Source organism: Moschus berezovskii, chromosome 8, assembly GCF_049115385.1.
Source record: "Moschus berezovskii isolate FMDL1 chromosome 8, NW_MosBer_1.0, whole genome shotgun sequence".
NCBI classification, from domain to species: Eukaryota; Metazoa; Chordata; class Mammalia; order Artiodactyla; family Moschidae; genus Moschus; species Moschus berezovskii.
In genome coordinates this window covers 88,713,332-88,740,018 of record NC_142467.1, presented here as the reverse complement: position 1 = coordinate 88,740,018, position 26,687 = coordinate 88,713,332, and the positions used below count along the sequence as shown (strand labels likewise).

The 26,687-nt window shown below is 37.2% G+C and overlaps 1 protein-coding gene across 1 annotated transcript in view; it reads right to left on the bottom strand.

Moving 5' to 3' along the window:
• Positions 1 to 26,687, bottom strand: part of ADAMTS19 (ADAM metallopeptidase with thrombospondin type 1 motif 19) — a 270,031-nt gene that overhangs the window by 29,701 nt on the left and 213,643 nt on the right. Inside the window, exons 17-20 of the mRNA XM_055430830.2 lie at positions 23,913 to 24,070; positions 19,527 to 19,680; positions 9,723 to 9,858; positions 2,774 to 2,978 (exon numbers count right to left, since the gene is read on the bottom strand). Coding sequence (XP_055286805.2) covers positions 2,774 to 2,978; positions 9,723 to 9,858; positions 19,527 to 19,680; positions 23,913 to 24,070 — 653 coding nt within the window. The remainder of the gene's footprint in view (positions 1 to 2,773; positions 2,979 to 9,722; positions 9,859 to 19,526; positions 19,681 to 23,912; positions 24,071 to 26,687) is intronic.

Here is a 26,687-nt window from a genome sequence, read left to right as displayed (position 1 = left end):
GTCAAAGTATAAAACACTAACCTAACAACTGACATCAAATTATCATATATAATTATGTAAGGAAATTCATTTTATTTTTGGTGAAGACTGCTTATGTTAGCCTTAAGAAATGCTTGTAAAAAAAAGACAATTTCTAAGAGGATATAAAGTTAGAACAGACACGTAGCAAAAACAAAAGTTTCTTTACATAATTATATACTTCTAGAAATCACCATTCTAAATGGTTGTTTGGACTGAAATATAATTCAGTTCAAAAAGTTCAGTTCATCTCATGAATAACTGATGCTTGATTAATGATGTGATAGAACAGGTATGAGGCCTGTAGGATATAACTGACCTTCTCGTTTACATTTATGCTCCCCATTAAGGAACACGTATAAAGCTTCCCAGTCTTACAAGAGTGTGCAACACTGATTATCTGGACACAGGAGCCAAAATGACATTGGGTATGACAGCTGAGAGGGAGGAAGGGACGAGAGACATGGCAAAACTTGAAAACTCCAATTTATATTTATATCTGGAATAGTTCCAAAGAAAGAGCTACAGCGGTACATTTAGCAAGGATGTAGCAGCAGATTTCAGCAGTTGTTTTTCTGAAAATTGAAGCATAGAACTCATGAGATTTTAAATATAGTACATTTGGCACAAAAGAGTCATTGTCTCATAATTTTTGGTTTGCATTTGAATGTCTTGAGCTTTAAGGCAGACTACACATGTGACCTGGTATTTTAATATTTACATTAAAAATATTTTTTTCCAATGGGGCTTCCCTGGTGGCTCAGCGGTAAAGAATCTGCCTGCATGCAGAAGCCGCAGGAGATGAGGGTTCAATCCCTGGGTCAGAAAGATCCCCTGGAGAAGGGAAAGACAACCCACTCCAGTATTCTCGCCTGGAGACTCCCATGGACAGTGGAGCCTCACGGGCTACAGTCCATGGGGTTGCAAAGAATCGAACATGACTGAAGTGACTTAGCACATTTTTTCCAATGGAAACGAATCCTGTTCTATAAATTCAACTTTTATATTAAATAAAAACAAAAGAGACACTTTTTTAATTGGTATATTACTTTGAGACATATTACTTCTTCCATCAGGTGCCAAAAATCAGTATATTAGAATATTTCTGATCTAATCCCTCCTGAAGAGTTTGCAAAAGTGTTACACTTAAGCTGAAGGTAGGGTATTTCTGTTTCTCTGATGTTCATGTAAATTGTTTCTCCAGACTGAACTGATCCATTTTGACGTAAAACTGGTATACATCATACATGATGAAGAATCTTTTCAACAAAATATATTTTTTTTAATGAATGAAGCATTTATTAATCCAGCATGATTTGTTCTAATGCTCCGTGTTGGCAGCCGCCACCTGTCTGGAGATTTTGTCCAGATCCCTCTGTCCCTGAGGTGTTCAGTTTGCAACCCCCTTCTTCGTCCTTTTCTACCATTTTCAGCCCCGCCAGGGCTTTGGGAAAATCCCATGGACAGAGGACTCTGGCAGGCTGCAGTCCATGGGGTCACTAAGAATCGGATACAACTGAGCGACTTCACTTTCACTTTTCACTTTCATGCACTGGAGAAGGAAATGGCAACCCACTCCAGTATTCTTGCCTGGAGAATCCCAGGGACGGGGAAGCCTGGTGGGCTGCCGTCTATAGGGTCACAGAGTTGGACACGACTGAAGCAACTTAGCAGCAGCAGCAGCAGTGCTTTAAGGACTTGGAAGGCTATGCTCTTGGACTCTCTGCTGAAAAGGCTAGTAAAGATCAGAAATAAGACAAGAGAAAGATATACTATTTGCTAGTGTGTTTTTTTGGGGGGGAGGTTGGTTTAACTGAAGAATATCCCCAAACCTTATTATCTAAGCAAATCTGTCCTCAATTTTCAAATGAACGGCTACTTACTGCAGCTTGGCATTTTCAGTTTGTCATTTTTACATCCCAGCTAATATTTTGAAATTAAGCATATGACTGTTTTGGCTATGGATGTGCATGCACATGTGTCTTTGCACACGTATATTCGTATACAAGTGTGAGGGTGTTCGTGTGCATGCACCCACAAGCTCACCTAAAATGCTTTGGAGTTGCTAGTAAATATAAGTAATGACTGGTGTTAATCATCATGAGAAGACATGTACCATGATAACAGAAAATAAGCAAACAGTTTGGCATGGGACAAAGCTGTATGCTACACATTATAAGCTGGTGGGTACATATGTGGTGTTAGGTAGTGCTGAGGTCAAATCTCAGGTCCAGCACTTAAGTAGGACTTTGAGTAAACTAATTTCTCTGAGCCAAAGTACCATAAAATGGTGAAACTTAACTTTTCTGCACTGGTGATTAAATATCAAAAAGTTACTAAATATGAGGTAAAAACAGAAGCCCTGCTCACAAGAAATGACTGTTAAGTGTTAATGTCCTTTCTTCTCCTTTCTCTTCTAAATGCTCAGAGATATACAATGAGTTAATGTGTATTTTCATATGTGCCCACTATAGAGTACACTTACAGCATAGAAATAAAAAATCTGGATTCTAAAATGTACATAATATATGCTCGTTATTATGTTAATGATATTCACAGTATAAAGAGTAAATCGTTTTTTCCTACTTTCAAAATTATTTGAAATGAATGTATTCCTTTTATCACCAGAAAAATCAATAAACAGTATTAAAACTGCCATGCAGAGAGACTCTGATTTTGATACAATACAACCTTTTACAGGCTGAGAGTCAGAAAGGCAGAAGAAAATGGAAAAGCATTGGGGCAGAGACCATACCTCGGACCACACGCCCGCCTCCCACACGGTCATGCAGTCCTGGCCCTCACAGCGCTGGGCAGAGGCCGGCTTAGGCCCTACGCAGTCCCTCTCCCGGGCTCTGGTCAAGGTTCCATTGCTCAGCTGTTGGGTACAGGCCACTTGTCTGCTCTGCATCCCTTTTCCACAAGTTCGTGAACAGGGGGTCCATTCTGTCATCATCCATCTAAAAGTAGAGCAAGAGTCAGTGAGACAAACTAAAAGATATCTACTTACTGTACATTTTAACATAGCTAGAATTAGCAGAATGCTATACATTAAGTTTATACCACTGTATTTTTTTAAACTAATGTTTGAGTTTTTTCCTACGACACCAAGGCTTTCTATCGCTTTGAATTTTCCATACTTCTAATCTCAGAGCCTTGCTCTTATTAGAATCTCAAAGGACTTAAGACTCAGGCCCTATTTCTTGCATGCTTTGCTGGCTACTGCCTGTCCTACTGCCATGTTGAGGGATCTAACAAGAATAAAACTGCTAACATAAATGAGTTTGTTCCTATTCTCTGCGTTTCGAACCTTCACAATAACCCCACCTATTAAGTTCTACAACTTCTGTGGCCATTTACAGAAAGAGAAACTGAGGCAAGGCGAGGTGTAGTGACTTCCCTAAGGTTACAAGGTTGTGGAGTCAGAAACTGAAATGAGACTGCAGACTACCTCACAAGGGGACACATGGAGGTATTAGCAAATAAAAGAAGCCTGCCTTGGAGAACCCCACTTACCTGGGGGAAGCAATCACTAATGTATACGCCCATCACCTGCAACCAGGTTTTTGTGTCTGGGGTGTACCCTTCAGGTAGAGCCAAAGTTGCTTCTTTAGGCTAGCTGATATCTTGTTACAATGTGATCACTGGCATCAAAGTGACAGGCTACATGCAAAGTGAGCTGATTTTAGAGGTTCTCAGGACTCCAATATTATTCTCAGATTTCACTGATTCTGCCAATTCATACGTATATTAATACACAGATGAAGATCCTTTTTCCAAACAACCATTATGGGCAGTGATACATCTCTATGCCACTTCCATTTCTAATGAACTGGGAGCAACCCTAAGGACCACTCATTCAAACACCTCCCCAAATTTATTCAAGACCTATGACAGAAAAGTGATTCATAAAATTTGGTATCTGCATGATTCCTGTCAAAAAAAAAAAAAGCCCTCCAGGCCTTTTGGATTATTTAGATAACCTTATCGCTATGAGTCGGACATGACTGAGCGACTTCACTTTCACTTTTCACTTTCACACATTGGAAAGGGAAATGGCGACCCACTCCAGTGTTCTTGCCAGGAGAATCCCAGGGACAGGGGAGCCTGGTGGGCTGCCGTCTATGGGGTCACACAGAGTTGGACTCGACTGAAGTGAGTTAGTAGCAGCAGCAGCATAGGGGGATTTGGGGATTCCCAGGTGGCGCAAGTGGGAAAGAACACACCTGCCAGTGCAGGAGGCATAAGAGACACGGGTTCAGTCCCTGGGTTGGGAATATCGCCTAGCGGAGGGCAGGGAAACCCACTCCAGTATTCTTGCCTGGAGAATCCCATGGACAGAGGAGACTGGTGGACTACAGCCCATAAGTTCACAAAGAGTCAGACATGACTGAAGCGACTTGGCACACATGCGCATAGGGGGACTTAAATCCCTTACTAAATGATCTACATAACACTATAGCACAGCACAGGGCAATCAGAAGCCAGGAGCATCATGCTGGGCTCCGTACTATTCACATTCATGAAACAATACTTAGCAGCTGCTAAGGTTCCATGTTTCTCATTTGTTAGTGTTTATTATTATAGTGTCTGACATACAAAAGGCACTGAGCATATAGTATGTTCTATATAAATCAGAGTGTATTTATAATTATTCTTATATTTCTCTATGTTTATCTTTCACTTGTTTAGAACATAAACCATATGCTCAACTGACTTTATATTTCACCTTATGGAACTTATTTATGAAGCATCCGCAGCCTAGATCCTTAACATCCAGGTCCAAGACCCTTCCTCCTAGAGTACTTTCTCCATCCATCCCACAAGGACTGTTATCCTCTGCCCTCTGTCACCTGGCTTGTGGCAAAGACCCAAAGTTTGAGAAGTCACACACTCATGCCACCTAGTTTTTGCATCTGTATAATGGCTCAATCCTAAATGAGTCTATGCACCTATTTCTGAAAAAGAGGAAAACATCACAATAACATTTGCACTCCAATATTGCCTCTAAGAAAGTTCCTGTCTGCTCGTCTACCAAGTATGATGCAGACCCACCAGTTTGCTATGGAGTCCCCTAGAGGATTTTTCCTAAAGTGAATATTTATCTTCCAAGATTATTTCAGTTTCTGCTTCATCTTTTCCCATAAGAATACCTAGGCTATAAGAACAATATAAACCCATCTATATGTCTTGCACCTAAACTAGGGAACCAACCATGGAACGACAGAAGACAGTACTGAAAAGAGAAGTGTTTACAATTTAATGAAATCTCAAATTTTTAAAATAAATTTTAGAGATCCACAGTGCAATGATAGAAAGTCACTTTTTTTCATTTCTTGGAAAACTGCTGAAAAATAAGAACAAAAATATGTAACATATTGTACTGAAGGAAAACATTTGGTATCTTAGAATTCATCTAATTTGGAATTACCTCATTTTCTTATCCGCAAGACTACTGCTTACAAAGCTAGTGCATCAATGTATTTTCTATATGGTACACAAGGTTACATCAGGCTATTTGGTGACTTTTTCAATAAATGTCAATAGTATTTAGAATGTTCCTCACCACAGTGGGGGAGAAAAAGCAAGGGGAATGAAAGTAGTGCTATGGCAATAAGTCTTGGCAAGTTTTCCTGTGATGACGCCTCATAATTGCCGCGTCCATTTCTTGCTTTTCAATATTTTGGTTAACCTCACTGACATTGCTTCCTGGTGGTTTAAAATACACCACCTCCATTTCCAAGGGAAAGGAGACAATAATCTCTAACAAAAAGAGAGATTCCAGTCTCCAGCTGAAAAAATTTTTCACTCAGAAATGTTCTGGCCTTTTAAAACTATTCATTTTACCAAGTCATTATCAAGGCATTTTCCCCCAAGATAGCTGAGGTCAGTGAATGAACAATAACTGGCATGTACTGTACACTCCTATTCTTCACAGACCCAGTATGGAAGTGACAAAATGCTCTAGAGTCCTCAGATCCAGCTCATTCAATGTTCCCGACAGACCAGAAAAAGCCACTGCTCTTTGACCCAAATGGGAAAGCTATATGGTATATAAAACAAATTCTGTTTCGAAACATTTTAATAAATTATTTAACACAAGGTATTTTAGCATTTGATGTATATAAAAGGGATAAAAATGAAAAAGATAATTCTTAGGAATAGTAATAATAACAACAAAAAATCCAAGTTCTTTAGCTGACAAGGCAAAAGCTAAAAATTCAGCTTCTGTATCTATGTGCTTACAAACAAATGAAAAAGAACCAAGGACCTGACTCGAGGCAGCAATATTTCCCTAGGTCATCCTTTCTGCTGATTAGTACCTGCCTTACAAAAACACTTAACTGGCTCATCCACAGAGTTAGGATTAAAAGAATATAGTCTGGCTGGAGCAAAGGGACCGTTAAACTTTACTGAAAGTACTTTAGTATACTTTTTTCTTTTGGATTTTCTTTTACATATTAATATTCTATTCTTTAGGAGCATATTTTTTCCTGTCAGGGAGGAGGGCAGAACTGTTAGAGCATGAATGCAAAGGAAAGAAAAAGTAGTAATCAGCTTTTGATACCTTAAAAATACTGAGCCTACAGAAAAGCAAGTCTTGAAATTTCACCTTTGTAGAGGAAGACAAGATTATCCAAATTCTTTTAAGCTCCCATTAACATAGCATGAGCCAGATATGGAGAGTTTTGCAATAAGTCAGAAACAGAGGGAACTCGGATGCAGTGCTACATCTGATGGGGGAAGGTGGAGGGGAAAAGAGAAACCAGAAGAACTGAGCATTAGCCTGTGTGACACTAATTCCCAGAGAGATTACTGAAGACAGAAAAAGCCTAAATATAGTTAATTGGCAGCTCTCCTGCTCCTTCTCCTTTAGCTCCCCATACACTGTGGTGGAAGGTCACGAGGAAGCTTATGTTAGAGAGCGCCCCAAAGCTACGAGTTCTCTGAATATCTGAGTTGCGGGATGTATGCATTCACTGTGACTCCACTGCAGAAACTACTGGGACAGGAGATCAAGCGTCTGATCCCTAAGAACTCATGAAAACACCCTAACTCACCGAGCTTCAACAAATCTCTGAGTGTCAGGATAGAATAAAAGTCTCTGTCTCCAGATTCTAGAGAAATCAACCCAGCCTCAGACTCTTTTTGTCACTCTATCCTTCAAAGCTGTGAGGATGAATGACACTGGGGCTGGGTCCCACTCAAGCCCCACACCAATTTTTATATGAGAGTACAGGGATTTTTCAGGAGCCCTGTGCCAGAAACCATTCTGCACAGCCTTTCTGCGAGCCTGCTCCAAAATCATGCTTAGGTTCCATTCACCCATCTCTGCTGGTTACTAAGGGGTATCCTTCCTTCCTCATCACTTTAAGCTGCTCAGCATGGCTGTTCTATCCCATACTCATGGGTTTCTTGCCAGCTTTGTTGCTTATTACTCACTGAGAAAGTCCCAGGGGATCAAAGGAACCAATTTTCTAATAACTAGGACACAGGTCAGGAATCTGGTGATCAGAGATCAAGAATCAAACCGTTTGTCTCTGGGGCAAAGAAGTGAGAATCTAACCTTGGGGGCCAGAAGGACCAAATGCCCTCATTGTTGTGTCAGGACTGGGTCCTGGTTAGTCCCATTTTAGTTTATATCATCATTGGCAGGTCTCTGGAGAATTTAGGAATGAGCAGTTGAATTCAGCCAAATAACTAGATTTCTGAAGAGGTGACCAACAGGTTACCAAATAATTTTAATTACTCCTGCCTTATTCAGTTAGGAGTTGTTTTCACACTATGAACAATAGATAAAGTGAACGTCAACCCTAGCCTGGCTTCTCCAACACTTGTTCCCTAGAGTTGATTACGCCCCTTGCTTGCTGCTGCTGCTAAGTCACTTCAGTCGTGTCCGACTCTGTGTGACCCCATAGACGGAAGCCCACCGGGCTCCCCCTTCCCTGGGATTCTCCAGGCAAGAACACTGGAGTGGGTTGCCATTTCCTTCTCCAATGTGTGAAAGTGAAAAGTGAAAGTGAAGTCACTCAGTCGTGTCCGACCCTTAGCGACCCCATGGACTGCAGCCCACCAGGCTCCTCCATCCATGGGATTTTCTAGGCAAGAGTACTGGAGTGGCTTGCCATTGCCTTCTCCTATAAATCATGCTAGCTGGATTCAATTTAAGGGGGATGAGTTGCTAAGGACAATCCTTAAACACACAACAGTTATTCAATACACACAGAAAGCACTTTGACATACTGGTAAATCAAGCACAACATTGCTGATATCTTTTAAAAGTGCGACAATCAAGACTCAGAGACCTATCAAGTGGACAAATGATAAAGCAAAGAATAAATCTGGGGCAATGGAAAAAATAAAGCCACAAGATGTGCACTATGCAAAATTAATTCAATTACATGATGGCAAGCTTCTATGAGTTAGTCCTTTTATATAAAATTTATATCTCCAAACTACTTTGTCAGCTATTTATTTAAATCAAATTTGTGATTACAAATAGCAAAATTCATAAACTTACACAATTTCAGGTTGAATTTTTTTTCAGATTGAATTTTTATGTAGCTTAACATACAGACATTAATCACACATATTTGTTTCAACTCTGCACCTTATTAGAAAATTTTATAATGAAGCATATATACTTGCAGGCAACTATTAATATACTAAAAGATATCAACTAAACAAAAAGTCAAGTCCAATGCACACTGAATTCATGCGCAAGAACTCAGCTGAAAATAAGACAGAATTCATAGGTGGTCTACCTCAAGGTGAGCATGATTAGGAAGTCCAAAATCTTGTTTTCTTAAACTGGTCTAACTTGGGACCATCTTACAATATGAACATGCCAATTCTACTATAATTCTGCTATTTGTTTACATTTGGCTCTTAAATACAAACCAAGTCCTCATTAGAGCTCAACCAAAGAAGTGGTGACCTAATGCAGGGGTGGGCAATTTTTCATGAAGGGCCAGGAAATAAGTATTTCAGGCTGTGTAGCATTACTGGCCTCGTGCAACTACTTAATCCAGTCTCTGGAGTGTGAAAGCAGCCACTGACAATATTTAAGCAAATCGACATAGCTATGTTACAATAAAATGTTGTAAAAAACAGGTCAGATTTTGCCTTCCGGACTATAATCTGGCAACCCTTGATTTATTTCAGTGCTGAAGGGGACTGAGACAGACATTTCATTAGTAGCCAACAAGGAAACTTCCTAAACAAAATTTAATAGTACTTCTGACTTGCAGAATTATATTTACTGACTTAAACGAATTCCCATGCAAGACAACTTCACTGTAGTAAAAAAATTATGCACAGGAGTTCTCGCATTCATACTCTTCCTTACACAGAATGTTAAAAAAATTTACTAGCATGATGTTATTGCTATAACTCTTTAAACACCAAACTACATACGACCATTCTTTAAAAATCACTTACCCACTGGATATGTTCTGCAATTAGACAACCAACTACCTTTTTGTCATTAGAAATAAACAGAAGTGTTTTTGTTCTGGAATAGCACATGAGTGGAGCCTGCTGGAAACCTAAATCATTATCAACCATCTCTCTAATCTCGTCAACCTTTTTCAGGGCATACTTGCTTAAACCTTGCTTATTTAAAGCCTTTCATTTTGGTAAACAACACATTGCACTGCTTTTAAGAAATTGTGATTCTTTAATGAGTGGTGAGACAGATTTACCTTGTTTGGCATGGCTGCTCATTGCACTTGCGAATCTGTGGCTCTGGCTTTGTTAAGTACTTGCATTTCTTGTTATCCACAATGCTGATATTTTTGTTCATGATTTTTGTGCAAGACACTGTCGTTTTCCTTTCTCCTGAAAAGAGCAAATAAACATAAAAAGAAATGTTATTATAGGCCTCTATGCGATGGACTTAGGAGGTATTCTTAGGCTTGTACTTTTAATATTTTAAACAAATTTTAGATTAGATCAATGAAGATGATACTATAATTTGCAAAAGAAAATGTATCTCTAGGCTTAAGTAAGATGAATAATAACTTTTTTAATTGTTAGCAACTAAATGGCAAGCTTTAAAATACAAAAAGATTATGGTAGCATAAGTTGATAAGACAGTAATTAAAGATATTTATAAAGGACTATATCATCTTTTAGCATTCAGTGGTGGAAAGCTGTATTTTTATAAAGTCTCTGTGCTGTCACAAAAGCACATAAACACCCATATAAACGTGTGAACATTTTATCATCTGGCTGTACACCATCAGGGGTAAGTTTTAGGAGGTAAGCTTATTTCGAGCATAACTCAAATCTTCTTTGTCACTTCTGGTAAAGATCCCAAGAATTCAAGAGATACTTATTCCCTAATGATTGTCCTGTTCTCTAAGAAAAACCATGGTTGTTTTCCCATTTTTCACCAGATTTCAGAAAATGGGCTTTTAACCTTTCTCTGGTAAGATGAAGTTTGATTATAAGAGGTAAAAATGACTGTTTGTATGTGATAATCACTTAGCTCAGAACCTTGTAAGCACTCTTACTTGATAACACTTATATTATTTCATCTTACACTGAAAAAGCCAACTATATATGTGCTGATTCTGTTTTCCTAAAACAGTCTAAATATCTATATAGGATTTAATAATCTAATGTAACTTGTTTGACCCTATAAAAATAATTAAATCAGTCAATAACTGTAAAGCCAGACAGGTCATGAAGGATTAAGAAAAAAAAAATCACAAGTCTTTGTGTCACTATTGAAAGGCCCATTAGTTAGGGTCCTATGACTGTCATGCAATAATAATTAGGAAACTCAGAGAAGCAGAAATGACTTACAATGTTAAGTTTTCTTCACAGAGAAAACTGGCCTTATTAGGTAGCAGTTACCTAAATGTGAGAACTCAGGGGATTTTTCGTCAACATCTACCTAGTTTCCCTACGCTTCAGGTACTCTTTTATGACCCAACCCACATAATGAATAGATATTACACAAATTTTGTATAATGTTAACATATGTATGTATTATTTCTGCATGACAATGATGCTTACCTAAAAGCAGGATTAAAATAAATGTTGTTTTTTTTAATATTTGTTTTAAAATCTAATTTAAAACCTCATAATCATAAGGCACTCTTTTACAGAATAGATGGAGTTGTCTAAATTAATTTAAACTTAATGCTTTTCACAACCACGGCACAGAAGGATGACAAACAGACAATATCCAGAAAGCTTTTGCTGAAATTCACCGTAGTCAAGAAATGAATAACTCGGAGCTAATTATACTGCATTTTTCCTTTACTCAGAAAGCGTCTAACTTGAGTTATGCTGGCCCAGAGGTGACATACTGAGCTAATGACAAAAATCTTTCAAGTGCTGATATATCAAAGGAGATACAGGTATTGGCACCAATTCATGGAGTGCCTTCCTGGTGTTCTAACGAAGTATGAAGCTGTGTGAATAAGAATTGGGACATTTCCATCCACACTGTAGCTCACATCGTAAGTTTTTTGGCAGACAGAAGAGGGTTTAGCCCTACTTTTAAAAAAATTTCATTGAACAAAAACAAAAGAATCAAGGGGAAAAAAAATCTAATGCTCAGCTACAGGCACATTATGCCTATGAAAATACAACCAGGATCCTAAAGCCATATGGAAATGTTATTGTTTGATTTTTTTCTTTTATATATTGTTATGTCCCAGCCAACACAGGAAATTTCCATTCTAGCATCTAATAGCAGTATTTACAATGCATCCAATACTGTGGAACCAAGGGACGAACAGAAAAATGATGAAGTAACTGGCCTTCTGCCTGAATCTTGAGTAGATGCAAGCTGTTGACAGTGTATTATTTGCTTTATGGCAATTAACTTCATCTCTGGGTCATTCCCACTAAATCATTATTGGGGAAATCTGTTTTGATGTTCTAAATTAATTATAAACAAAATACAATAACCATTACGAATTCATCTTATCACCAAATTTGGGCAAAATTTTAAAAGTAAGGGTAATTTTTATTTACTGATTCTTTGTTCTCTGAAGACAGTTAACAAAAACTAGATATTATGTTGTGTTCCTTCTTTTCCAGTCTCAGAGATAAGCTGGTATTTTTTCTATGCTATGTATTTAATCCATAAAACAGCTATTTTTAATAGAATTCTATTCTACTCAGGTAGATCACATTTCTAAAACCTGCATCATGTACGTGGAAAACAGTTTGGGGAGGAGGTTGAATATTTCAGGACACATAACTGTAATTCTCTACATGTTATAGGACATTTCAAACATTTTTTTGAAAAATTTACTTTTTAAGTTTGAAATAATGTTTTACCCACATCGATTTTGGGAAATGAGGATCTGAATACCCCTTATCCAGTTCCCTGCAATGGTAATGACTTGCAAGACTATAGTGCAATATCACTACCAAAAGACTGACATTGATCCCATCAGGATGGACAATATTTCCATCCCCATAGGAATCCCTTTCAGTTCAGTTCAGTTCAGTTCAGTTCAGTTCAGTCGCTCAGTCGTGGCTGACTCTCCGCGACCCCATGAACTACAGCACGCCAGGCCTCCCTGTCCATCACCAACTCCCGGAGTACACTCAAACTCATGTCCACAGAGTCGGTGATGCCATCCAGCCATCTCATTCTCCGTCGTCCCCTTCTCCTCCCGCCCCCAACCTTTCCCAGCATCAGAGTCTTTTCCAGTGAGTCAACTCGTCGCATGAGGTGGCCAAAGTATTGCAGTTTCAGCTTTAGCATCAGTCCCTCCAATGAACATCCAGGACTGGCCTCCTTTAGAATGGACTGGTCACCCTTTTAGAGACATACTCACTTCCCCTACCATCCACCAGTCAGTTAAGTCCTGGTAACTACTAGCCTGTTCTCCATTCCTATCATTTTTTTCATTTCAAGAATGTTTTGAAAATATCATACACAGTGTATAACTGTTGGGGATTGATATTTTTTTCAACGCAGCATGATCCCCCTGGAGGCTCATCTTCATTGTTATATCAATCATTTGTTCCTTGTTATTGCCAACTAGAAATTCCTGAATGGGCCACAATTTATTCAACATCTCATCCATAGAAAGGTAAGTACATGCCACCGCTAAGTCACTTCAGTCATGTCTGACTCTGTGCGACCCCAGAGACGGAAGCCCACCAGGCTCCCCCATCCCTGGGATTCTCCAGGCAAGAACACTGGAGTGGGTTGCCATTTCCTTCTCCAAGTACATGCCACACTTTTTACTAAAATTGGGGAACTCTATATGAAAGAGACTATATGTATTCATTTGTTTTCACAATTTTCTCTTAAAATTTTTAATTAATATAGTTCCTATTAAACTAACAATGATTAGCAAGCAACTACTCTGGGAGTTGGTGATCGACAGGGAGGCCTGGCGTGCTGTGATTCATGGGGTCACGGAGAGTCGGACATGACTGAGCGACTGACCTGAACTGAACTGAAGCCAAAAGTAAAAATAATTAAATGAGGAAAAAGGTCTTTTCTCTGAGGAGAATGTAGAATGCTGCTTATTTTTCAAGCATACATTTTTTAACTTGATCAGCTTCTAAAATCATGTCATGTCCTTTCATTTTTAGTCATTCTTTTTACATTTCTATAAAACATTTTTCCCCACAAGGTTTGGGCTTAACATTAATAGGACAATTTCATTTTTATTTTAATGAAAAAAAACAATGTATTCTGTATTGCTCCTAACACTCAATAAATAATCCAGTCTGATCTTGTCATTTCCATACACACAAATATTTTAATGGTATCCCCTAACTTTCAAGTTAAATTTAACTTGAGTGCCTAACACTTTAACTGGTCTGGCCTCTCTGTCTCAGAAAACAGGAAAGAGTTGCTGTCTTTGCTTTGTTTCCTTATTAACAAGCAACAAAATGAAACAAGTAATATGGGTTTCACTTTCCCTTCTTTTTACTGTTCCTCTTCAAGCAGATCCAGTAGAGGTTAACTTAACACCACACCTTTCTGCTAAGGAAGCTGAATGTCTGCTGCCACTGCAACCTTATGTGTGAGGAGCTGAGGGAACGGAATATCATGCCCATTTTACGGAGGAGCAAACTGAGGCCAGATAAGTGAAGAGACCTGTTTGTTCTCTAATTAAGAATATCAAACAACTTCATATCTGGTGTGTAATTCATTAGTCTTTATATTTTGAGTGCCTAACACCTTCACAAACTGGCTTCTACTTTTTTTGTCAAATAATTTCCCACAGTTTCTCATATTTGCACCTGACTAATAAACATTCTCACTAACCCCAGGGCCTTTGCACTTATGCATATCCCTGGAAGGCTTTCTACAGCTCTCCATACATACTCTGTATGGTACTTTTATTATGATCTAACCCCTACCAGGGAGGACAGCAAATTCTCTAAAAACAGAAAGTACTCATCTCTGACTCATCCAGCAAAATTACAAGTACAGTCAGTATCGGTAAGGGATCACTAAATGAAATATAAGCATGTAATTCAAGCTCAAAGCACTTGCCACAGTAAGAGGTTCATCTCAACACTGTGTTTCCTAAAATGGTAAAAAATCATTTGCAAATTCAACGACCAATTATGGGGAATAATTATATACAGCAAATCAAACAAATGGATTATCATTTAGGTGTTACAATTCAAATTTATAAAAAGTTTACATGAATATAACTGTTCCTATTAATTTAAGTAAAGAAAGTAGGACACGAAATGACACAAAATATTATTGAATCCAAATAATGCAGAGAACAGCAAATATATATTTTGGTACATTTTCTTTGGCTAATAATGTTTACATTGGTACAGGCAAAGTGCCTGTGAAAGGGAAAAACAGAAAAAACTCAGCACCCTTAATAAGATACAGGTATTTGTATACTGAGATATTTCCTCAATTTGGACCCAAAGGCTTGGGTGCATCCAGGGACTCTGGCCATGGCCAAGGAGAGCCGCGTCTAGAGGATATCACAATACAAGGCTAACAGCATAAAAGTTCTAAGTTAGCAGGATTTGGATTAATGTGAAGAATGTGGAATGTTGACTTGCTTTTTCCCCTTCAAAGTGCATCTGTTCAGATTTTCTAAAAGCATATTTAACTCATTTATTTCAAAACAGGTTATTAAATTTGAGGGCCTTCATTCTAGGTTTAATGTCATTAATTCACCTACTAGATTAAAAATGAGACTTAGAGTAATGCAGCTACTGTAGGTAGTATGCAGAACACAGATTTCACAAAAAAACCTTCAGATATTATGGAATTATAGATTGCTGCTGCCTCTGAAGATCAAGATCATTTCAAACAACCTTTTATTTAAAAAAAAAATCCTTTATCCACTGACCTGTACTTCTGAGGTGCCAAAATAAATCTAAAACATCCCTTCAAAGATTTTTTAGATATTTTAGAACATGAACACAAAGTAAATATTGACTTCACAAATATATTTCAAGATGTTTGAAAATAGAAGGACCAATATCAACGATCAATGCTGAAGTACAAAGTGATACATCTATTTGAAGTTTTCGAGAAGTATGATTCAAATTTGACAAGATTGTGATGAAAAATGTACATGTTAAAAACTGCTGGAAAAATTTACTTAAGATCACCAGCATTACTGGATATTCTAAAGTAATATTTCTTCTAAAAGAAGAAAATTTTATATCTCAGACTTTTCTTATAATAACTTATATCAACAAATAAATAGACATGCATAATAAAGGAACTTTAATGGGTTATTTTAAAACTTAGAGATACTGATATAGAAGATCATGATAATAAAAATTTAGCTACTGGAAACTAGGTATTTTAAAGAAACATTTCTTGTTCCCACTTATTGCTGGAATGTAGTTCCTTAAAATTGTGTTAAAAAAAAACACCTTATGTCAAACAATGGAATTGTATACTGCCCTATGATACTTTATTTGCTCTTTTTTGCTTAATATTCCTATGAAGTAGAATAGTCTTATTATTCTTCTTTGCTGCTGAAGATAAATTTTGCCTGAATCTGTTTCCAATGTTCTGTGCTTTGAACTTACTCTCATTTAATTCATGAATATGCTGAAAGGTTACAAAGCTCTTTCTGGCTATAAAATCGACAAAACAGAGTCAGAAATGATGCGATTCTTGAAACCCTGTCCATCTACTTTATTTATGAACTGCAAAGGAAAATAATATCCAAATGCCCAGAAACATTTTGGCACTGAAATGAATATACGTTCTATTAACATAGTCAGAGATAATTGAAAACTGTTGACTAAACACAATGGAATAGATCTGAGAGAGGCCTGTTCAAGTGCAAGTCATATAGAAGTTGCTTATAATTAGGACTTTTATAAAATAAGCCGTCTGAAATAAAAGTAAGGACATAGCTAAATTCTTATTTAACAGATTAAATAAAACATCTCTTTGAATCCAAAGAAAACCTATGTAATCTTTTTAAGAGACATGCTATATTTTGTGGGAAGAAATCACTAAATCCCTGAGCTGCTCCTGAAGGAAGTGTATGACAAAGAGGAAAGAAGATCTGAACTCAGGAGTCCTGGATTCTAATCTTGGCTCCACTCCCACTGGACATGTGACCTTGCAAAGGCGCTTAATCTCTATGCACTTCGATTTTCTCACATTAATAATTACACAGTCAAGCTTAAGAATATCTAAAAGCCCTTCTGACTTTGAACCTAAAGTAATTTATACTGAACTTCTATTTCTTGAAGCCTGGCAAGTGACAAAACATATTCCAGGCTGTATGATTTTGGAAAAAAAATTTTAACCCCCAAAATTTTCTTGTTTAAACTGAAGACTGACAAGTTCTGTATGTTTACTTCTGAAGCTTTTACTAGACCACAATTACGGCACAATGAAAAAAAAAAATGAGGATAATAAAATTCACTGGGCAAACATTTTCCTGTCTAGAGTCTTAAATGTAAACAGATTTTAATGACTGCCTTTCAGGGCAGTAATAGGAACCAGCAACATTTTCATTGCTTAGTTTCCTCATGACCCACCATGGGATGGTGGCTGGTCATTCTTGTCTGAGTTATACTAAGGAAGAAAGAACGCTGTGGATTTTCACTTTAAATGTTTGTTTCTATCTGTGTTTTGCTTTTTTATGGAGAGGGTATGTGAAGCAGAGCCCCTTAAGTGCTATGGGCCCTGGCATTAGTAAGAAATGGGTGAAATGGAGGCACAGGAATTTAGGTGTACATGGGAGCATCAGCAGGAGAGGACCAGAGGATACAAGATCAAAGTCGCATGGTGATAATGGGGCCCTGAAGAAACATGGCCAATGAAAATTTCATTGTGCCAAGGATGACTGCTACAAGCTTTTAAATTGTGACTAGAAATTTTTTTGTTATAATTAGTCTATAACCCCCAAGAGCAAAGCCTGCTCTGTATAATCTTCCCCTTCCTGGCCTACCACGTTGCTTTTACTCTGGGGCTGTGTGTTCCTGGAGTTCCAGAGTTCCAGGGGAGTGTTCCAGAGCTCCAAGTGCTCTAGCAAAAGCAGCTACTCCCCTGTCTCTGAAACTCTGGATGTTCCCGGCACCTTTTTCTACTGTCTCCTGAGGAAACCATTTCTTGCTTTCTCCATGGTCGCCAGTGGGGAGGCCATTTTCTTGCTTACACTCCATACTTTTGCATCTAGAGGCAGACCATTCCCCCTTCTCCCTTCTTCCTAAACCTACAGCTTTGGGCCAGACCATGTGGTGCCATCCCCTTCTTGATGCAGCCAAACACCAACCCCTGGATCAATCTCTCTTTTCACTCTAAGAGTTTAAGCTCCTGGATTATTGTTCCATTTTCTAATACTGCTCCCTATACATTTTTGTTTGGTTTGTTTTTTTAATTTTTTGAACTTTTACTTTTGTATTGGGCTATAGTCAGTTAACAATGTTGTGTTAGTTTCAGGTGAACTGCGAAGAGACTCAGCCATACATATACATGAATCCATTCTCCCCCAAACACCCCTCCATCCACCCCTCCCACATAACATTGAGCAGAGTTCCATGTACTATACAATAGGTCCTTGTTGGCTATCCAATAACACAATTCTTTTTGTAATTACTATAGCCATTTGAATGATTCTTCAACACCAAGGACTCTCAGTTCCAGGCTCTCTTCTCATCCCAAAGATGTGTCCTTTCACTTCACTGAAGCCACTAACTCTCCTGGTCCTGTTATTACTAATAACTGTATCCCCTCTATATTCTCAAGTCTATTTTCTGTCGTCATCTCCTGTATTTCCAGCCCTCTTCTTAACTCTAAAAGTCTAAAAGTCTTCTGAGTCTAAAAGTTCTTTAACCCCACGAGACCCTAAAATTCATTAGTGCTACCACCATGTGACTGTCTTTCAAGTCCTTCGTATCTTTGCTTTTCTCCATATACAACTAAATTCCATGGTCAATCATTTTCAGCTCCTTACATACAACCTCAGGTCAAACGTATTCTCCTTTTATTATACTCCATGGCAATTCTGAAACTTACACCGCAAGTACATCTCTATGCTATGCATACCTGGAGGGTAATGTACCACTCTGACATAAGTGTCAGGCTGAATTCATGAACATCAACTTCAAATGGACCATCAGTGCTACCATATGATCAAAACAAGTACCATTTCATTTATTTTCTTCTTCTCTTAAGTGACCACTTCACATTTCCTCTCTTTTCAAAATTCCAACATCTCCTTTCCCACCTTTAGTCTCAGAAAAATGGACTATCTTGATAAAAATAGATGCAACCAAAAGGAGTACCACCGTAAGTTTCCAACAACAGCTTTTGTTCAAAAGTCTGTCTTTTCTCCTGTTACTAGGCTATCCATACTTCTTTCTGAAGCCCTATTCTATTCCATCCATCTTGCCAACTTAAGACATCACTCCAGAAATGTTTTGCTCTCTCCTTTGCATCACTAGTTTTCTGTTCTGTTCTGGAAAACATACACTGGCAAGCAATCATGTATAATTCTCCTTATTAAAAAAACAGTAAACTCTTTGATGCATATTCCTCTCCAGCTAATGCCACATTTCTCTGCTTTATTCTTTCAACAAAATTTCCTAAGTTACCTTAAGTCCTTTCTTCAATTCATCACATGCTATTTTCTCTTGAATCCACTCCACCTAGTCTTTTGGTTACTTATTTTAATATGTTTTGTTGGTTTCTTCTCATCTGTCTGAACTCTAGATGACATAGTGTCCCAAGTAAAAATAAAAGTATATGAATATCATATAACAACTTGCATGATGTACAGGGCACCCCCCATAAGTGTTAATACTGATGAAAATCAATGCAGTGAGTAATCATATTGAGTGAGATATCTAACAACTGTAAACAGCCTTTCTTTAATTCATGCCAGATTTTGCTGCAAAATAGTTCAGGCATTTAGACATGAAATGTGTTTCAAAAAACTTTCAATTTCCAATCCTTCATGGAGTTTGAAATTGTAGATAAGGGGTTATGGATCTGTCTTAACTGTCAACAGTTAATCGGAAAACAGCTATTGTGGAAAGATAAATAATGAAAAACCCTTCACCTCCTCCACATGTGGCATCGCAATCTTCCCAGCCTGTGTGTGTCCACATGAAAAGGGGTTCAGGTGCTTTGGAGCTTTGATTCTCTGGAGGAGGGTCTGATGGGATGGTGTATTCATAGTGAAGACCATAACTCTGGTCTTGAAACAGCAGCACCTATAACATACACAGAAGGGTTCAAAGCAGCAGATCAAATCAGAGCATATTCAATGTGAAGCATAAAACTAAGGATATGGACACCTTAAAATGTTTTTGGTATGGTGTGCACAGTAGATTTGTGCACAGTAGATTTGTGATCTTATCACTTAAATGCTGAAACTGTCCTACTTCTGTAAACACTGGAATTATACACTTACCTCTGAGCAAATGATGGTATGAAAAAATACCCATTTGAATGAGGTCAGAGATACCATATTATTTTCTCCCAAGTCAATGGGCTACACAGTCTCCCAAAGCATGGTACATGTATGAGATGACTTTAGTAGGGGGGACAGGGACACGTGTCCTATATAACATCAAGATATAACCCACAATCCAGTATCAAATGAAGCCTTTTCACTCATATTAGAAAAATATGAGTGATAAGTCCCTGTGTCAACAGAGGAAGAGGACAGAAGACTTTGGGAGTCATTTCACTCCATAAGGGGAAGAGAACTTCTAAGCCAATTGGAGAACAAGAACATTATCCCATGTATGCTTACAGTTATGCTTTAATTTTGGCAAGGTTACTAACTTTTCATTTATAGTAAAGATCATTTCCTTTGAAAAGAAAGTTATGTTAAAAAAACCTTTTAAATGCAAAGTAACTTAATAATGGTACAGTTATGTATACGTGTGTAAACAGTACACGTACGTAAACAGTATAAATCATAAAGGACGTATGAGAATGGTTGAACTGTGGGTGACACTGGACTAAATTATAAGCAGTAACCATGTCTGTGATGTTATCCCATAGTACACAATATCAAGCTTAGAACTGTATCATCATGTATGGTGCAACCATACATATTTTAAACGAAAGAAAAATACATGAAATATACTCATTGAAAATGAATGAATGAGAATATATGTTTCTTTATAAATTCATTTCCATCAAATATGTCAAACAAGCCCATGGGATATATGACGTCGATGGATCTGAGGATTTATGGAAAAGTGAAAGTCGCTCAGTTCTGTCTGACTCTTTGAGACCCCATGGACTATACAGTCCATGGAATTCTCCAGCCCAGAATACTGTATTGGATAGCCTTTCCCTTCTCCAGGGGATCTTCCCAACCCAGGTTTCAAACCCAGGTCTCCCACATTGCAGGCGGATTCTTTATCAGCTGAGCCACAAGGGAAGCCCAAGGATTTAAGGAAGCAATCTATATAACATGATATGATATAAAAATATATATATCTAAATTTTAAATTATATTCAAATATTAGAGAATTTTGATATTTAATCTATATCAAGGTAGTTGTAATGATAGGTTATAGAGTTAACATTTAATGGGGAAATAAATGAGTTTAAGGCTAATTTTTTTTACTTTTTCCCCTTAAGATTTTGCCTCAATATAGTAACAGAAATACTCTGACACATTTAATATGTGGATTGAGGAATTAGGATGATGGCATTATGAATCAACTAGATCAACAATAAAAATAATACTTTTAAAAGTCACATATATGTAACATGCTGGATACTGATTGTAAGCACATGACAGTGTTTGTTTTGACTTTAAATATCTCATTTCATGTTGCTAGTGACTTTTCAGCTCAATAAGCTAAAAAAAAAAGAGGGAGAGAGATGAATTCACCTTGTTTATGAACAGAACCAGACTATTACATGATTTTTAAATTGATGAAATGAACATATAAATAAGTTATTTGTCAACTTATTTAATCACATGAAAACGTGTCTATTTTTCTTAAAAAACTATCTGTTCATTAACAGGACTTTTGATTGTCCTTCAACATCTAATTCCCTTAAAATAAAGACATTAGTTACAAAATCATTAGGTCTTTCTTAAACCATCTGAATTTGGCAGTATTCTTTGCAAGAAGGAAAGTTACAGCTGAGGGGCACATACTGAAGCATGGCACAGAAGGTATTGCCTTTCAAAGTTCAGTACCGGCTTTCAATCTGTAATAGTCATTAAAGAAAAATATCTTTAGAAGTGCAGTTTCCTTTGGATTACTGAATAAATCCAGGTCACATAGATGCCTTCTTTTAGACATAGTTCACTGACTTTAATTATGTTTCATGCTTCCAGGAAAAACCTTGGTAATTACCAGTCAGATTAAGGATTCTGCAGCAAGGAAACTCCCTCTGCCCAACAGTAATGTCTCACATATACTGTTTTAAAATTTTGAATTAGAGGCTCACTAGTCTTGTTCCATAAAAATATGTAGGTTACACTCATGTAAGGGAGGCAACATAATGGCGTTTCCAGCAACCAAATCATTAAACATATGTTTGTTGTTGATAATGTTGTTATTCTAAGTGACCCAATCATGGAAAGAGCCAGATATTGGTCATATGATGTTTGTTTAGTCATTTTTCCCCCTTTCTCCAGATGGCAGAGGGCACAGAGTGGAGTTTCCAATTCAAATTAAAGGATCCAAAGTAACTGTGGGGAGATGAACAAAAACATTGTTTAAAGTGTACGCATAATTATGATCCAAAGCTCTCAGATATAAAGAACTTAGATTTGATCTTTGTATCAGGAAAGGCAGCATAGAAGATGGATTAAAATCTAATTTATTCAAAGCAGGGAAGCCTGGAGTGCTGCAGTCCATGGGGCCACAGAGACGAGCATGGCTGAATCACAACAACAAAATAATTTATTGGGAGATACTGAGCACAGTACTTAATCTTTTAAATATTTAGTGTTTTCTAATCTGTAAAATGGAATAATAATAATACATATCACACAGTATTATTTTGAGGATTAAATGCCATAATGAACATAAAGCACTTTTGGACAGGGTCTGCTCTCAGTGCTTGATGAATAGTATATATTATTACTATTATTAAGATTCTGAACAGAAGGCCTCATGGAACTCACCTCGCTCCCTTTATGCCTCCCTCCCTTCATGCATTCTTGTTGGTAAAGCCTACTGACTGCAGTTCTACAAAACATTCTTACTTGAAATGTGGTCAGTGAATCAGTAGCAGTGGCAAACCAATTTCCACGTTAACAAGAACAAGAACCTCAGGTGATCTGCAGGCACATTCAACTAGGGAAAAGCAAATGGGCCAATGAGATTTGAACCTCTGGTGCCTAGACTGGCAACACAGATGTCTCCAGTTGAGGACAAATTCAACTTAAACTGTATGGAGATATTAAACAATGTAGCACATCACACTCCAAATAAACATTCAGTTGACTGTGTTTTACCGTTGTTTTTATGTGTGGACTCAGATGTTGAAGTGTGTGACTCTCAGACTTTGACACCAGAATGAAAAGCATACTAGCTGTGTAGTCAGTCCTCTGGCTCCTGAGTCATTAGCACTGAATGCCATGGTCAAGGACAAAAAGGGCATGTGAACCTGCCACCAGCATGGGTGCAGAGCCCCAGTGTCCTGATTCGTTTGTTCCAAACTCAGACCTAGTCTTCTGCTACATGGTAAAGAAATTTATTATCCCAAACATTCAAGTTATCATAATTCTTTACAGAAATCACGTAACCTAGTAAGAACACAAGGGGTAATTGGAAGCCTTGTTAAACATTTATCAAGTGTTATCCCCAAGGACCAATATCATTTTTCTCAAGGGCATTTTACATAGATTCAGGTGGTACCCATTTCACAGATGTATGAAATGCGACAGTTTGCCATGCAAGCATGGATGCTAAGTTGCATCAGTCATGTCTGACTCTTTGCGACCCTATGGACTGTAGCTGGCCAGGTGCCTCTGTCCGTGGAATTCTCCAGGCAAGAAAACTGGAGTGGATTGCCAAGTTCTCCTCCAAGGAATCTTCCTGACCCAGGGATCGAACCTGTGTCTCTTACGTCTCCCACATGGGCAGGCGAGTTCTTTACCACTAATGGCACCTGGGAAGCATTCTAATCTTTACAGACATCTACTCTGATCAGTAAACATATGCTTTTAGGGAAAGAGGAACCTTACTGCCTGCTAGTTTACCTCTACTGTGGACTGAGACTTCCCTGAAACATCATGTCCCTTTTTAAAATGTAAAATTTTCCTTTAAATTTAAAAATTTCCACTTTCAGCCATCCTGATTTCAAACACACACACAAAAAAACCCCTAAAATCCCACCTCTTAAGTAACTTTAAATATCTACTTGACAATCCAAATTTGGAAAAAAGAGAAAGCATAGAGGGAATATCCTTTGTTATAAGAAGCTGATTATGCAATGTTATGGATTCATTCCCTCATACCAGGAGGTGTAAAGGTGTTGTAGTAGGACCTTTGGCGGAGATCTTCTCCCAGAGGCCTCGTCTTACATAATGGACAGTAGTTCCTGCTATGTTGAATGCTCCGGAGTGTTCAATCTTCCAGTCACTGTTAATAGACTGTTTTCCAGTGTCTCGGAGAGCTATAAAGAGGTTACAAAATATTATGAGATTAGTAAGTCAGCATCATTAATCACTGTCCCTTTTGCATGATCTTTTTAAAAGCATTTAGTGCATTTCTAAACTAAATGGTCAACACTCCCTGATGTAAAATATGAGGCATCTCCACTTTGAGAAAATCTATAATCACAGCAAATGCCACAGGAAATTCTCCTTCTCTCCTAAAGCTGCCCACCACCATACAGTCACATTTATCTTTGTCTCCTCAAAACTTCCATTGAACACTTGATGTCTATAACCTTATTTTGTCCCGAAGTCATTTACTCTTTAACATATTAAGGCTAGACGTGTCTGTGTTGTCTATGCAATGATTCTATGAACAACGTGAGGGCTAGTACTACATCTTATACATGCTCTGTAACTCCCATGCCACCCAAGAAAAGGGTGTGATGACAGAAGGATCATTAAACAGCAGATTAACTAACAGTTCAAAATGAGAGTTATGTTCAACATGAAACAATTCAAATATAACGTGTTGGTTTTAAAAACAGAACTCAGGACCTTTTAACATTCCTGGTTTGTGATTTACTGTGTACAAGAATAGATATAAATGCTAGTTCTTACCATAAACAGCCATCATTTATGTGGAACTGTACAGAATAATTTTGTTTACCTATAATCTTTCTCTTTTTTGACTTGTTTTGTGCCTCAACTTAAATAAGATCCATAACATGGAAATGAGATGCTATGATAACCATTTAAAATTAAGGATCCCTTCTATTTTATTAAACAAATGATTTTATGTTTTATTTAAGCTTTCAGATACTCTCATATAATTGAATCTCTTTCAAAAACATTTACATGAAGATTCACTGAAAGCTTTTATGTCATAATTCTATGAAAATGTTCTGATAAATTAAACTGATAAATCTTCCCAAATATTATTTGAGCTAATCTCTATTTATTGAACATTTGAGGATTTTTCAACTTTTTTAATATTGTGAATAACACTCAGATAAATATACTATACACTAATTATTTGTATATCTGAATATTTCCCTTGGATAGATTCCCAGCTTTGGAATTTCAGAGTAAAAAACTGAACATTTAAAGATTTGCAAAAACAATTTCAAACTGATTTTCATAAAGTTTGCATAAATTTATGCTCTCATAACTGAAGTTATGAAAATGCCCATTTCTGAACACCTCCTTGAAAGCATGTTTATATAATATTTAATAACGACTAAATAATTGCTTATAAAGCATCAGATATAAATCAGGGAATATTCAAAATTCTGGGAATCCCCATATGAACAATAGAAATATGTTCTCTGGCTTCATAAAACTAATCGACTAACTGGCAAACCAGACATTAATGAAGGCATAAGTAACTATTGATAACTAATTATAATTACACTGAAACTTGTGAGTGGAGGAGTCAGGAGAGGCTTGTCTGAAGGATGACATTTATGGAGGACACTAGCCAGGGGAAAAGAGAAGCACAGAAAGAACGTTCAAAGCTGAGGGAACTACAAATGCAAAGGTCACCAGCATAGCGTGGTGTGAAACAGGTAACACATGTGCAGACGCCACATGTCCTAATGTGGATCATGAACTGATAAGACTGGAGAGTAGGGAGCAGCCAGACTTTACAGGCCATGTAAATGTTTAGAAGCTTTTTCCTAAGAAAAAAAATATAAAGCTATAAGATTTTGAATAATATTGTGCAGAAAATGGACTTGCATAGGACAAATTTGTATAGAGAAGACAGAATACCACACTAACATAGTATCCCATTGGAAAGTAATAGTGGCTTGACTTAAGACAGCAGAAAGTATGAAGAGGAATTCAAGAGTGAAATGGATAAAATAGGCTGATGACTTGGTTGCCCTGGGTGAAAGGAAGTGTCAGGGCTGATGCCAGATTTCTAGTATGAGAAACAGTGGTTATAATAGCACATAGAAAGGAAAGACAAGAAAAATAAATGATTGAGGAGAAATATCAAGAGTTGAATTTTGAATAATCTAGATTTCTTTTTTAAAAAAATCTCTGTGCTATTGAGATTAAAGATGTTTCTCATTTGCTTATTATTTATCTGCCTTTCAAATTTAAAATAATTAAATCAATCATACATTATCTGTTTTTTTCTGGTCAACTAAGAGATTTGCTGGTGTTTATATTTCCATTATTATGAACACTGTATTAATAAAAGTATTAAAATTTTACAATTTCTACCAAATAATATTTTTCCTACATACTACATATAAGGGGTAATGTTTTTGATGAAATATTAAACACACATATTTTTAGATGTATGAAAACTATTTAAATATTAATTTTACCTTGAATTTTAAACGTGTAAAGGAAATATGCTGCCAGAAAACTCTCAACACCTTGCAAATAGCTTTTACCAGCTACAAACAGATATACTTCTGATAATGATAAATTGATTAAAAATTAATGATTTTGCCTAAAAGTTAAAGTATTTCCTTGTATTTCTCTAAGGTCTATTAATTATTCTGAGAGTCTTTTCAGTCTAAATTTGTACTAACGGCCCGTATAACTTCATTCTTTTTCCTGCCTTTCAATATATATTCAAGGCACTATTATAAAGGAGTATTTCCGGAAAATCTCTAATAA